Source organism: Hippocampus zosterae, chromosome 2 (assembly GCF_025434085.1).
Source record: "Hippocampus zosterae strain Florida chromosome 2, ASM2543408v3, whole genome shotgun sequence".
Taxonomy (NCBI): domain Eukaryota; kingdom Metazoa; phylum Chordata; class Actinopteri; order Syngnathiformes; family Syngnathidae; genus Hippocampus; species Hippocampus zosterae.
Genome location: NC_067452.1, coordinates 14,019,780 through 14,033,779, shown reverse-complemented (window position 1 = coordinate 14,033,779; position 14,000 = coordinate 14,019,780). Strand labels below are relative to the sequence as shown.

The 14,000-nt window shown below is 44.4% G+C and overlaps 1 protein-coding gene across 1 annotated transcript; it reads right to left on the bottom strand.

Moving 5' to 3' along the window:
- Positions 1-39: 39 nt before the first annotated feature.
- slc13a3 (solute carrier family 13 member 3) lies at positions 40-12,456 on the bottom strand. Its single transcript, XM_052058062.1, has 13 exons — positions 12,221-12,456; positions 11,822-12,087; positions 10,665-10,831; positions 9,804-9,870; positions 9,010-9,189; positions 8,808-8,933; positions 8,061-8,153; positions 7,863-7,967; positions 7,680-7,777; positions 6,317-6,429; positions 5,980-6,141; positions 1,373-1,510; positions 40-1,293 (listed from the first exon to the last, which is right to left on the bottom strand). Exons 1-13 carry the CDS (start codon positions 12,326-12,328, stop codon positions 1,138-1,140), a joined length of 1,779 nt encoding a protein of 592 aa, XP_051914022.1. The 5' UTR covers positions 12,329-12,456; the 3' UTR covers positions 40-1,137.
- Between the last annotated feature and the right edge of the window lie 1,544 nt (positions 12,457-14,000).

Sequence of the window (14,000 nt, the reverse complement as noted above, 5' to 3'; positions counted from 1 at the left end):
ACAGATTTTTTGAGGCCCGGGGTTGTTGTTATCCCAAAAAACAAATTATACAATATTTCCTTTTCATAAATACACTTGATCAGTTGCATAATTTAGACAATTATAATGAAAAGAATGTGCATTCACATGAGTGAATCATGGTTTAAATTTTGATTACCGGTAATCAATACTTGTCATGGCCCTAAAGCCATTCCCAGGTGACTTCTGTGGCTCAAGGTTTTGCATTGAAAGCCTTTTGCAGCGACACCGCTGACACTAAGTAACCTCAGGAGCCTTGTGTAAGTTAACCATTGCTGTGAGCCATGTGACTGCTAACGTTTTGTAGCACACCGCACATGGGGGTCCTCGTTCTGTCTCAAGAGAGGACAGCATGTCCAACTTGTTTTTCCCGATTCCAGAAAATATGTTGTTCATAACTGTTTAACTTCACTTTGACGTGCTATGCATCTTGTCCATGTCATGACAAGGTTTGGTCAAAACACACAAAAGTTTAAGAACTACAGATGCTGACCCCAGACCTCTCTTCTGTGGGCTGTGAGTGGGACAAAGTGTTATCATTTGTGACCAGTTAAGAATGTAGCCCACCTCCTGCCCGAAGACAGCTGAGATAGGCTCCTGCCTGACCGCGACCCTCGTGAGGAGAAGCGGTTTGGATAATGGATGGATAATAAATGCTAAAAGGATTTGATATTTTACAGTGTTTACATAATTTTGCTTCATTTATGAATGCATGCCGTGCACCCCATGAAAAATGTATTTTTCGTGCCCAAAAGAGGATCCAAAGTGCATTGGAGGGATCCTGAGGGAATCTATAAAACTTAAAACTATAAAACAGGGGTAGGGAACTCCAGTTCCTCGAGAGCCATATCCCGCCTGTTGGAGATCCCTCCCGACTCCAAAAAACCTGATTCCAATGATCAGCTCATCAACAAGCGCTGAAGAGACCTGAAATGATCATGCGCAGTTGAATCAGGTGTGTTAAAGTAGGGAGGGATCTAAAACAGGCAGGATGTGGCTCTCGAGGAACCGGGGTTCCCTACTCCTGCTGTAAAAAGGTAGCAGCTGAACACTAAAAGGGTTTCCTTCCATTCCAAACAATTTGTTAGTCTCTGTTTCGTACCAAAACCAGTTGCGTGGTCAGGGAGTAGCATTTAGTGTGTGGACAGCAGACTGGTTGAGAGGGTGAGCCCAGTCAGGATAGGTGTCCAAGTTAAACATGGCCATGCCCCACGTGTTTATGGCCAGCATGATTGAGAGGAGGCCCAGAATGTTCATGACAAAGCCAGTTTTGACCTATGGCGGCACAGCACATGACAGAGAATGAACAACATGCAACGTTCCTTCTGTTGAAAAAAAGGGGACAAGATCTCACCATGTCTTTGACCATGAGGTGGCCGGAGGCAAATGCGATGGAGTTGGGTGGTGTGGACACCGGTAACATGAAAGCGTACGAACTCCCAATTGTAGCAGGAATCATGAAGTACAGTGGATTCACAGACACATGAAACGCCTACAAAAACAGAAGAACGTATCTCAAGGAAATGTTTTGTGTCGGCATCAGCAACAAGTCACCTCCGGGTGAGTAATTTGCGAGCGGTTGTTATTTATGGCGCGTTTCAAGGCATGTATGGAAAATATACTGCAGTATGTGGAGCATAGCTAACCAACGTTATCAAAACATTCGTCAATAAAATGTGCTAATTAGCGGCGACCCAAGTCAAGATATGCTGTAAAGAAGATGGACGGATGGACAAACAAACAGTTTTTGCCAGACTGCATCAGGTGGCTATGCAACATTCAATCATTTAGGCATTAATGCAATGCATTCATCTGAATCCCACTGAGGTTTGAGGCAGTCCTTGCCTTTTTTTTCAGCAGCCAATCATATTGCAGCAGGGCATGTCATGGCTCAAACTCAAGTGGGATTCATAATGTCTCAACATCTCTCTGAGCTCAGCATTAATATTTGCCGTTCTATTTAGAGGATAAAGAGTATCTGACTGTGAGATGCTGCGATATTGTTTGTCTGCTTGTTATTGCTAAACCGCTTACATTCATTCCATTTTAAAGGACATATTTCACTGAGCAGCGATGCTTTGCAAGTGTGTGTGCAACCTAGCAAACAAGGTCGTTTAAGGTCGCAAGCAGCCGTAATGACATTCATTCATTCATTCATCTTCCTAACCGCTTGATCCTCACTAGGGTCGCGGGGGGTGCTGGAGCCTATCCCAGCTGTCTCCGGGCAGTAGGCGGGGGACACCCTGAATCGGTTGCCAGCCAATCGCAGGGCACACAGAGATGAACAACCATTCGCACTCACACTCACACCTAGGGACAATTTAGAGTGTTCAATCAGCCTGCCATGCATATTTTTGGAATGTGGGAGGAAACCGGAGCACCCGGAGAAAACCCACGCAGGCCGCCGGGGAGAACATGCAAACTCCACACAGGGAGGCCGGAGTTTGCAATCGAACCCGGTACCTCTGCACTGTGAAGCCGACGTGCTAACCACTGGACTACCGGGCCGCCCCCGTAATGACATTTGCCTACAATTTTAATTGTCTCAAACACTGTTTCTTCTCACAAAGAAATTTTGGACATGCTCAAAATTTGATGTCAACAAGAAAAACATTTTTGAACAAACTGTTGGAGAATGTCTGATAAACATCTTTGCGACTGTTGTTGAACGAACCCTGACAAAAAGACATTCATTCTATGCACATACACTTGCAAACCTTCGCCGTTCAGTGGGATAAACACTGCAACATCGTTGCCAATTAGCGTAGCCATTCAACTCGCGTGCCTGCCTTTGGCCAGTAGTTTGGTTGTTAAAAAAATGTGTAATTGTCTTTGGTTTGTGTTTAGTTTTACAGTAAACTTCTACTAGGGCATGTCTTTTGTCGAATTGTTGACTATTTGCCAAGTTACTGCTTCTTGCAAAATGTGCTGAGAGCATGGTTACAATATGCTGCAAGTGATTGGACAAATGTTCTCTTCAAGCAGTTTATCCATCTTGTTCTACCTCTTAATACCACCACTGTCGCATCGCTTTCATCCAAACCATCAATGTAATGTAAAAACACATCACGTCACACGCTCGGACTGCGTACATCACCTGGAGCTGATCACAACCAATGGCTTTCAAATAAAATGACAAAACATTTTTTTAAAATGTCAATAAATACATCAGAGTACTCGCCAGGGATGCTGATGGTTTCATGTAACAATGCATGCAAAACTCTTCAGACTTGTGTTAGGGGGTCAAATGTGGCTGTAGCACGTTTTGCTCAGACTGGCCAACGTACTGGAAAATGCTGACATTGAGTGCCCAGCGAGGCAAATTTGAAAGATAATTGGTTGAAGAAACAGTTGCGTTATTAATATAGTTGAGGTCACAGTGACCAGCGTTACTGATTCTGAAGGCCATGGGCAGATTAGATTTTCATGGCAACACACAAAAGCTGAAATTTGATTGGACTGTATTGTGCACATAAAGGGAAATGAAGAGAGTAAATTGCTGGCAGAAAAAAAACAAACAAATAATGGAATTTCACTTCTAAATGTCAAGTCAAGTCAACAGTATTTATAGAGCACTTTCAAACAGCCATCGCTGCATACAAAGTGCTGTACATGGAACGATTTAACATACACAATAAACAGTAAGACGAATCCGTAATAAAGGCGGTAGAAAGCACCAAGCAGTAAAATCAAGAGCAAATCTAGGTCATGCTGAGTCGAACGCCAAAGAATACAAGCGAGTTTTGAGGAGGGCTTTAAAGATGGGCAGCGAGGAGGCTTGCCGAATGTTCAGTGGGAGGTCATTCCAGAGAGAGGGACCAGCAACAGAAAAGGCTCGATCCCCTCTGAGCCTCACTTTAGTTCTTGGTACTTCTAACAAAGACTGGTCCACAGACCTGAGGCGCCGGGCAGGTGTGTAAATGTATGTTCAATCACTGTATAGAATATGGTAATAATCCACTTTCGTCCCGCCATCCATTTTCTAATCTTTTATCATCACAAGGGTCACGGGCGTGCTGGAGCCTATCCCAGCTGTCTTCGGGCAGTAGGCGGGACACCCTCAACAGTTTGCCAGCCAATCACAGGGCACGCGCAGATGAACAAACATTTGCACTCACGAAACAAGTATGATTAGTATTTTTTGGGGGCAAAATGATTAATGCTGTCAAATACATTCCTAATAAAACGACACACAAATGCAATAGATAACCGGCATGTAGCAACACAATGCTAATCTACCTCGACTCTTTTTGAGTCTCTGTACACGTCCGCTATAATGAACTGAAGCTTTACTTGTAAAGAATGCTTGAGCGGGTCGTGGCCAGTGTATGTACCTTTTGCAAAGTACAAAGGCACCAGGTAATGATTAGAGACAATACGGGGTTAATAACTAACACAGTACAAACATAATCATGTCTGTTGCAACCGAACTCAACAGCAAAAGCAAGTGTCTTTTCTGGGTGTGTTTTTTTGTTGTTGTTGTTTTTCTCAAATGTCAAGAAGAGTCACAGAAAAACATTGTTTGATTCCTCTGCTCTGTCGTGAAAGCAGTTGGACATAATAAGAAGTCATACATTAGAGAATTTTAGCATTTTAGAAGGAGCATTTTGTCATGTTTTGGATAGACTTAAACTACAGTCCTTGGTTTCACGCTTAGGTAATGTAGATAGCGGTAGCAAACTTTCAAACTGTTTCCAAAACAAATCAGGAAGAGTCCGTGGAATGGGCAAGAAATGTTCCTCTCTTAACTGTGTGTGCTTTCTTCTCTGCCTGAGAGACACAAGCACATATGTAAGAATTGTTTGACCATAATTACGATATCAAAGAGGCCAAAATAAAACTTTGGGGGCTGGAGAAAGCCAATGGTTGGTGCCACCAGCTCTATGACTGGCCAATTAATTTGTGACAACATTCTTGCACAATTCAATTCAATTGTATTTATAGAACACTTTCGAACAGCCATCGCTGCATACAAAGTGCTCTACATGGAGTACAGAAGAAAATGAGTGTGCGTGTGTGTGTGTGTGTGTGTGTGTGTGTGTGTGTGTGTGTGTGTGTGTGTGTGTGTGTGTGTGTGTGTGTGTGTGTGTGTGCGTGTGTGTGCGTGCGTGTGTGAGAGAGAGAGAGGTACTGTAAATGTTATTTTTGGCAACCACATCACTTTATAGACGCCCCATGCATCCATGCTCAAGGTGAGTGTGACTTCTGACTGCAGCCATAACTGCCAATTTCAGGATGACAATAAATAGCCTAGGGGTGCCCATTAGGTAGATCTTGATCTACCGGTAGATCTAAGACAGGTCCCAAGTAGATCCGAGGAGTGTCGAGAAGAAAAAAAACAAACAACCATTTGTGTGTCTTTGTACATGTTAGTAATATATTTTTTGTGTTAATATACACTGCACCCTAATCATCTTATCATTCTCATTTTCACTATTTTTTAAAACTAAAATAAAGCAGGTAAATCGTAAATTTACGGTGGCGCGTGATTACCTCACCGGAAGTTGTTAGCGCTCAGCAGTTTGCAATTGCAGCTTGTGATCAGAGCTGTTGCGCTCTATCTTTTATCGTCATGATTCTCATTCAGAGTTTGCGTCTTGTACAATTCACCGAGGGCACGAGCAAAGAATATCAATCTAGGAGGGCCCAGGGAAGCACTTTAAAACGGTACGTGTGAGCTACGATAGTTAACAGGCTCTGTTTCAGGCTGTTTCTCATCATGGCGTCTGTGTGTGTGTGTGTGTGTGTGTGTGTGTGTGTGTGTGTGTGTGTGTGCGCGCGCGCGCGTGTGTGTGTTTGTGCGCGTGCGCATGCGCACCGGTAAGGGTAGATCCCCGGAAGTTAGTTGATCGAAAAGTAGATATTCGATCCAAAAAGTTTGGGCACCCCTGGCCTACGGACTCTTCTTGATTTGGGCTCAACCAAGTTGACCACATCATTGGGTATTCAAGAGGAACTCACCAGTTCAGCAATAATTGGTAAAAATATGACAATGGTGGCGGTGTTGCTGGCGATCTCTGTGAAACAGGCCACGAAAGCTGTGATCAACATCATGGCCACAGCAGGCGGGACCTTGACCAAAGGCTGGAGGTAGCCTCCGATCCAGGAGGCCAGTCCGGACTCCTGCCAAAGAGCACAAGAGGTGAAAGGTCAAATCACAACATAACAAAGCACTGGAGCGAATGAAACCAAACAATGTGGTGAAGAAGAAATGAAGAGATGAACGACATGATCATTCAATCATCTGACACATTTGAATGCAGTACAACTCAACGTGAATTCCGGAACACAGTTTTACCTCACACGCTTGAGCCATGGCAAAGCCACCTCCAAGCAACAGAATGATATTCCAAGGAACAGCCTCCTGGGCTTTCTTCCATGATAGGAGAGGAACGTATGGCGCGTTTGAGGCTGAGGGAACATTCAAGAACCTTGTTTTCAGCGGAGAATGTTTTGTTTGCTTGCTTCCCCTTGTCTCCAGCTGTCTATTTTCCCAGCTGAGCCTGAAAAACAATCTAGCTCACGCACGTGTCCAGAATAGGCACAAAGCATGTGCATGTAAATGCGTGAGTGCCACCACAAAGAGCTTTGAGAGATTATCCTGATCAGTGAAACGCACAAAGCATACAAGAGACCCACGTCCAGACGGGTAGCGCGCCCGCTCTCTAATCTACATTATTAACATTCCTTAAGTTACTTGTGATATTTTGCAGCAGCTTCAGACAGAAGCTTAGTGCGGAAGAACCTTGGAGGTCCAACGCAATTCACTTTGCCTCACTACCCCGCCCACCATTTGTTTGGATTGAAAGACAAGTCAGCCATGAATTCACCTGCTCAAGGGTTCGACTGTGGCCATGACAAAAGTTGCCAAAGCTGTACAGACGAGATCTTGGTTCACCCAAAGCTAAGTGAAGGAAGAGATTCCATTCCGCCTCTGGTCTTCCTGTGTGGAGTTTGCATGTTCTTGCATGTTCACTCCGGTTTCCTCCCTCATTTCAAAAACATGCGCGGCAGGTTAACGGAAGACTGTAAATTGTCCCGAGCTGTGATCTTGAAATGGTTGTTGTTCTCTGTGTGCTCAGCGATGGGTGGCAACCAGTTCAGGGTGTCCCCCGCCTACTGCCCGAAGACGGCCCGGGTAGGCTCCAGCACTCTTGCGACCCTCGTGAGGATAAGCGGATTGGAAATTGTATGGATGGATGGATGGATGGTAAATACAGAAGTAATGTACATTTCCTCCTTGTGCGTTGTCTTAGTTTTTGAGGTTTTATTGTGTTTCTTACAATTGCTGACCATTGGATGGCAGTGTATGCAATGGCCCACCAGCATCCAATGTAGTGACGGATGCGATCGACACTCGACGTAAAAAATAAATTTGGAGGGGGGGAACAGCGTTCCATGGTAGTGAGGTTCAACTTTTTGTAAAATATATTAAAATATATACCACGAACACATTAGTTACACAACATCAAATCACACTTATATTTGATGGACTGTTTCCTTAAAAGCCTCTTTTATCAGTTTAGCCACCAACTGCAGTGAAGAATTTCATTCCTCAGAGTAATTAGAAGCACTTCCTGGGGACTTTGCCATATTTCCTGCATAAAAGTGTTGTAATGTGACGTTTGGTAAGATGGCCACACAGTGACGAGTCCACTGACCTTTGGGGTCCAACCACCAACCAAGAGAAGGTTTCTGTGACGGGAAGAAAAATAATATGGACACAACGATCACACCGGTGACCGCGTCTGACACATAGCTGAAACACATAGGAGGAAACAGAAAGTCACATGTAATTCGAACGAAAACGGTGGTATGATGAATGCCAAGGGTAGTTTCCTTACCCCTTCTTAAAGAAGACAGACCATCCGGTTACAAATTTAGGATCCCTTGTGAATAAGAGAACAGCATACAAGACAAAGAAGAAAGAGATGGCCCCCTCCGCAAAACTGCAAGGGAGCAAAGTTTGTTCAAGCCGTCGCCTTCCGAAGACAAATTGCCCCCAATTCAATTAAGCTTAAAAGACATACATGGGTCCTCACTTTAAAGGCCCAAGTTTTTTGTAATCCTCTTCAATGAGAGCCCGAGCTTGGGCCTCTTCTTCTGCTCTTCTGTCATGCTTCTTGAAGCACAAGCTGCAGAAAGCAAAATCATTCCAAGAGTCAATGTCTCAGCTCTCGAATCTGTTTTTCGTGTTTGCGAAGCTATTGATTGAAAAACATTGGTTTTCCCTTCCCAAACGCATATATGCTATTGTGATATTTGTAGCATCACGTGAGCCCTCTTTGTGTCTTTTTCTGAAATTGTAGGATTCCACCAGAGCTTAAACATGATCCAGTGGGTCCCGTGGACCCCAGTTGCATCAAAGGCAAACGTAGCGGCCCGCTCATGTTTGTACAGATGATTGGGATGGGCACTTTTTTTTTGCGGCTGTGAGCCCAGTTGTATTCCAACGGCCTCCTTCAAGCTTTGATTCACTTCTTCCTCATTTCACTCAGAAGGCTTCTTCTGTTTCCTGTCGAGTCAAGGTTACCGGTTTTCCCTTGACGCTGACCGAGTCCCGGAATTTTACGTGCGACGTCAGGAGCCTTCAATACTAATTGGCCATACCCTAACGCTTACCAAGGAGAACACGTGAGCTGTTTTTGCTGGAGCAGCAGCTCTGCATAGTTATTGATGGGATGCGGTGTGTACGTTTGCAGGTGTGTCAATGGACATGATGGAAATATCTCAGCATAGACAAAAATGCAATGCGATTGCCATTGCGTGCATAAGGAAAACACATTTACCGTCTGTTCAAGCCTCCATGGAGGAATGCGATCCATAGCCATCCCAAAAGCAGGAAGACGAGCATGAGCGGGAAAGCAAATGCAAACCAAGAGCCAAAATTGATGACATCACACTCTGGAAAATTGCTGAACATAAGAAAGAATGAAAAAGACGGACAATAAAACCAGAGTCGACTTAAAGCAAGCTATGAGTGCACGTTACTTTTTCAGCTGTCCAATCAGGATGAGGTTGGGCGCAGTTCCCGTCAGTGTGGCGGTTCCTCCGATACTGGCCGCATAAGGAATGCAGACCAGAAAGCCTTTCCACACTCTCATCTGATACTCCGACTCGGAGCGGATCTCCTCGGCTGTCCTCATGTCATTCTCGTTTGCTGCGTCCAACCTTTTTAAGACACCGAACATGACTCTTGATGACACGGTGCCTTTTTAGTGTTGTGTTAGCATAGAGCAGCCAGTCAAGATGGTCAAAGGAAATAGGTACTTCCTTTCAAGTTGGGGAAATTCAAATTAGATTGATCACGTTTTGGAGAAGAGCTGTTGTTCTTTCCATGTTGCGAGAAGCCTTCACACTTATTCAGCTGATAACTCGAGAATAATGCTGGTACAACTAGAGTAAGCTAGCTCGCCAATGGTAATATTTGTATTGTGACATTTCAGTGCGCCATGAGAGAACATCGGGTATTAGTGATTCCATTTTAATTCGTGGGTAAAAGAAAAATGTCAATTGACTGCATCTAACTACAAATCTTTTATCTTTACTTGTCTATCTATGCTCGTGACACACGACATTCCATTAAATGGCAGAAGGTACAATGAGTCTGTGTATCCACCTGTGGGCACTCATCCAACAGAGTCATAACAGTCTTCAACTAAACAAGCTCAAATTCCCTCCGAGTAAATGGCAACAAGATCATCATTATTTTTTTCCCCCAACATTTCTGTTTGTTGGTGTGCTGCGAGGTTTGATATTGTGATAAAGAACATTGTTCTGCTTACCCCTCAAGTGATAACATTTGTTTCTCTGAGGCCACTGAGGGCAGTGGATGCATCTTAGTGGACTGACCTGAAAGAAAGAGAGATTGTGGCAAGTACGTGACAAGCAAGAGTGGACACTGAACAAAATGAGGGTGACTTCTCATAAATCTGGAAGTCCATTACTTCTTGAACATCAACTTTTGCTGAGCAAGGCCAGTACATCTCACATACATCTTCAAAACTAAACAAGGGTTAATCCCAAAAGCAACTATCTTGCGTATATTTTCTTGCAGTGCCGCGTGGCAATGCACAATTTCTGAATTCCAATGATTGCAATAATGACTCACTGGGACAAGCTGTTCAGCATTTCACAATCAGTAGCTCATGGAATATGTTATGAAAGAAGGTTAAGGTCAAGCCATGTGATGAACCAAAGGGTAAACATTCTGCCTCCCCTGCTTGGTTTGCTTCATTCCCTGTAACTTACATTTCTACCTTTGGTCTTCAAAGCACTTCACAGTTTCCTCATTTATCCACTGATCATGCAGCAAGCATCAGGAGAAACTGGAGGTTGAGTATCTTGCTCAAGGACACTTTGACATGGTCGCAATGGCCAGGGACCGAACCCCACTCTACCACTGACGCATGAGGCCCCCAAACTATGGCTAAAAATATCGTCTCTAAAATGCGAGGAAACATTTGCCGCATTATAATGGCACAATAAATGATCATTCTGATCTTAGAATCAACTTGAAAAGACCAAGGCAAATTTAAAGTCCAGGGCCTATTTTCATCAAATGTGTGTGTGTGTGTGTGTGTGTGTGTGTGTGTGTGTCTACTATATAATACTTTACACCCATCATCTTCAATCATTAAACAAACCATTGACGCGATCCTCCATTGGCCTGCATTTTTGTTTGAGGCTCTCCAGATCACCGAAGAGACTCTCCAGGATGGCGTTGGCGATGGGGAGCATCATGGCTGTCGTGGCCGTGTTGCTGAGCCACATGGACAGGAAGGATGAGGTCATCATCATGCCCAGTATGAGCCTAGAGATGTGGGAAAGAGGAACAACAAATCCAACAAAAATGTCACGTTATCGTAGCGGACATTTTACTCGGATAAAATGCATCCTTGTTAATGATGTATGCCAGCGGCATCCAATGACGGTCAGAACAATTAAGTGCTCTTCCATGAGATGGCAGACAGTACAATCAACGTGTATCTACTTGGTCTTATGACAGCGTTGCGCTTGACTGAACAGAATGAATGCTGAGTCAGAAATGTTTTGAGTTGACGTTGAATTGGATTTGAAATTGAAACAAGATCACCATAATTTCTGCTCTGGGATTAATGAAGAGACCAAAAATATGCTTCAAGTGACATTTGTTTTGCTAGGAATTTAACTTAATATTGATAAGTGGTAGCTATTAAAATATTTCTTTTGAACTTCTTTTATTGACTCCTTTTATTTTCTTGTCCTTTAAAAGAATGTCATAATTGAAAATGAAAATGAAATTGTGACAATTATGTTTGTTGGCGCCGTGACATTGTTCCATAAAACATGTGCCTCGGCTCAAAGATTGGGCAACATTAGTGTCAAGGACTGGTTTCATTCACCAAGATTTGGTCGGAGCAATGTTTCTTTCCTTTTATTGAGCACACCACCAAAATGTGATAAAAAGTATGAATTCTGAAGTAATGATGATCCTGTCTCAATATATTTGACATATGTGCAACATCTAGGCCTGTTTGTACAGTAGCTGAAATATGAAGCCATGATTTTTCCCCTTGTCTGATTGGCAACAGGGGCGGCCCGGTAGCCCAGTGTTAGCACGTCGGCTTCACAGTGCAGAGGTACCGGGTTCGATTCCAGCTCCGGCCTCCCTGTGTGGAGTTTGCATGTTCTCCCCGGGCCTGCGTGCTCCCACATTCCAAAAACATGCGTGGCAGGCTGATTGAACACTCTAAATTGTCCCTAGGTGTGAGTGTGAGCGTTGGATGGTAAATCACAGTATTGTCGTCCTGGATTTTCTTACCAGGCTGGTTTGACACCTGCAATGATGAGAACTTTCAGCGCTATCCTGCGATGGAGTCCCCACTCCTCAATAGATGACGCCAGCACCAGGCCGCTTAAGAAGAGAAAGTTGGTTTCGAGGAAGTACTGAGGGCAGATTTTTTGGGCAGGAATGATCCCCAGCGTTGGGAAGAGGCAGATGGGTAGCATGGCGGTGACGGCCAGAGGGAGGGCCTCCGAGCACCAAAACGCGGCCATCAGCAACACCACATAAAGACACCTTCCTTCCTAAACACACCAAGACGACACAACTCAGCTGGTGACGCACGAAACGCGTGTCAGAAATAGCAAAGATGAATGGTTTTCAAGCAAATGACTAAGGAGGCAACACATGTATTGTACGAATCGCTCACTCACTCACCTTTTCAGGCAAGGTCACAAGCAAAGGCGAAAAAATCAGAGGTGTGATCAGAAGCACCAGCACTTTGTGAGCGCACCACAACTTCTTGGACACAACCGCAAACTTCATGTTGACGTCTTGAAGTTTGCTTCGGAGTGGTAGAGAGGAAGCTGCCCAGCGCTTTAAAGCCTCCGCGACTGTGCGGAGAAGATTAACCACATTCTCTGCTACAGGTTAACTCCTCAGACGGAGGTGTCAAATAGTTAAGCGGGACACTCCGGTTTCCCAAAGTAGGCCTCTCCCACTTTGACTGGAGGCGTGAGCACTGCATCTTTGGAGCCCCTGACCTGACCTGCAAAAAGATTCACGCTCATGCTGAGAGAGCAGCTGACGACTGAAATTGGACATTACTCACTCAAGTTTGCAAAAACAAAAAATAATTCAAAGACAAGTTGATATCAGATTTTCATAATGTTTTATATACTGTATATATATATATATATATTTTTTTTTTCGCGCGAGATTAACGCGGCACACGTCACAAGCGGATCACAACACGTCACGTTGCTCTATAAATACATTCATTCATTCATTCATTCATTCATCTTCCGAGCCGCTTGATCCTCATTAGGGTCGCGGGGAGTGCTGGAGCCTATGCCAGCTGTCTTCGGGCAGTAGGCGGGGGACACCCTGAATCGGTTGCCAGCCAATCGCAGGGCACACAGAAACGAACAACCATCCACGCTCACACTCACACCTAGGGACAATTTTTAGAGTGTTCAATCAGCCTGCCACGCATGTTTTCGGAATGTGGGAGGAAACCGGAGCACCCAGAGAAAACCCACGGACGCCCGGGGAGAACATGCAAACTCCACACACGGAGGCCGGAGCTGGAATCGAACCCGGTACCTCTGCACTGTGAAGACGACGTGGTAACCACTGGACTACCGGGCCGCCCTCTATAAATACACCAGAAACAAAACAACAAGCGCGCTGCAGAAGTCCACGCCCATGTCTGTTTTGCCGGCCACGGCAGCGTGAGACACCTAAAACGGATACTTAAAGAGTTTATGAATGGGAAGTTTACTTTTAAAAAGTTGCCAGATTGCTCCACTGACAAGACCAAAGTTACCTGTTCTTCTCTCTGTGTGTATCATACAGGTATACGATGTATGCCACTGACGCGATTGTTACTTGTTTGGAACTATTTTGTGTGGAAGGTTACAGCGTTCCGTGTCCATATAAATAGAGCGGGTGGAGCTTCTCTGTGTTCGTCTGACAGTGTCAGTGCGCTGCTGTGGTAGCGACCTAACGAAAATCAAACGCCTCCAGTGTTGTCATCGAACCAAGTGTAGTCATCCGAAATGAGGTCTACACAAAACCGTAGAGAGACGTCCGCGCAAGAAGGACCAACATAATCTACATAGCCTGACTGCGTTAGGGGGAGTGGAATCCCCCCTCTTTCAGAATGGTTTGCCCCAGCAGCACGGGGTGGGGGGACGTGCTTGCGCTTGTTTGTACTAGTGATGGGAATTCCAGCTCCTTTTGGATCGGCTCTCAAAAAAGAGCCGGCTCTTTCGGCTCCCAAATGGCTCCTCAGTTTTTTTGTTGCTTAAATAAATTTAATACCAAAAGTAACATAATATTATGTGTAAAATGAATTACTAATGCAAAAAATAGACATTATATAAAACATTTATTATTTATATGGCTTTACTTATATTCTTCTGAACATACTCAACATGGAGTAAAACATGGAGTGCTACAAAAATAAAATCTCAAAACAAGGTCGTCAAAAAGT

Bases quoted from the DNA above. Each gene is read 5' to 3' on its own strand.
- slc13a3 (XM_052058062.1), bottom strand. From the start codon at position 12,328: ATGAAGTTTGCGGTTGTGTCCAAGAAGTTGTGGTGCGCTCACAAAGTG. The intron at 1,511-5,979 runs GTGAGTTCCTCT...CTGTTTTTGTAG, and splicing joins TACCAATTATTGCTGAACTG to GCGTTTCATGTGTCTGTGAA. The intron at 1,294-1,372 runs GTGAGATCTTGT...GTGCCGCCATAG, and splicing joins ACCTCATGGTCAAAGACATG to GTCAAAACTGGCTTTGTCAT.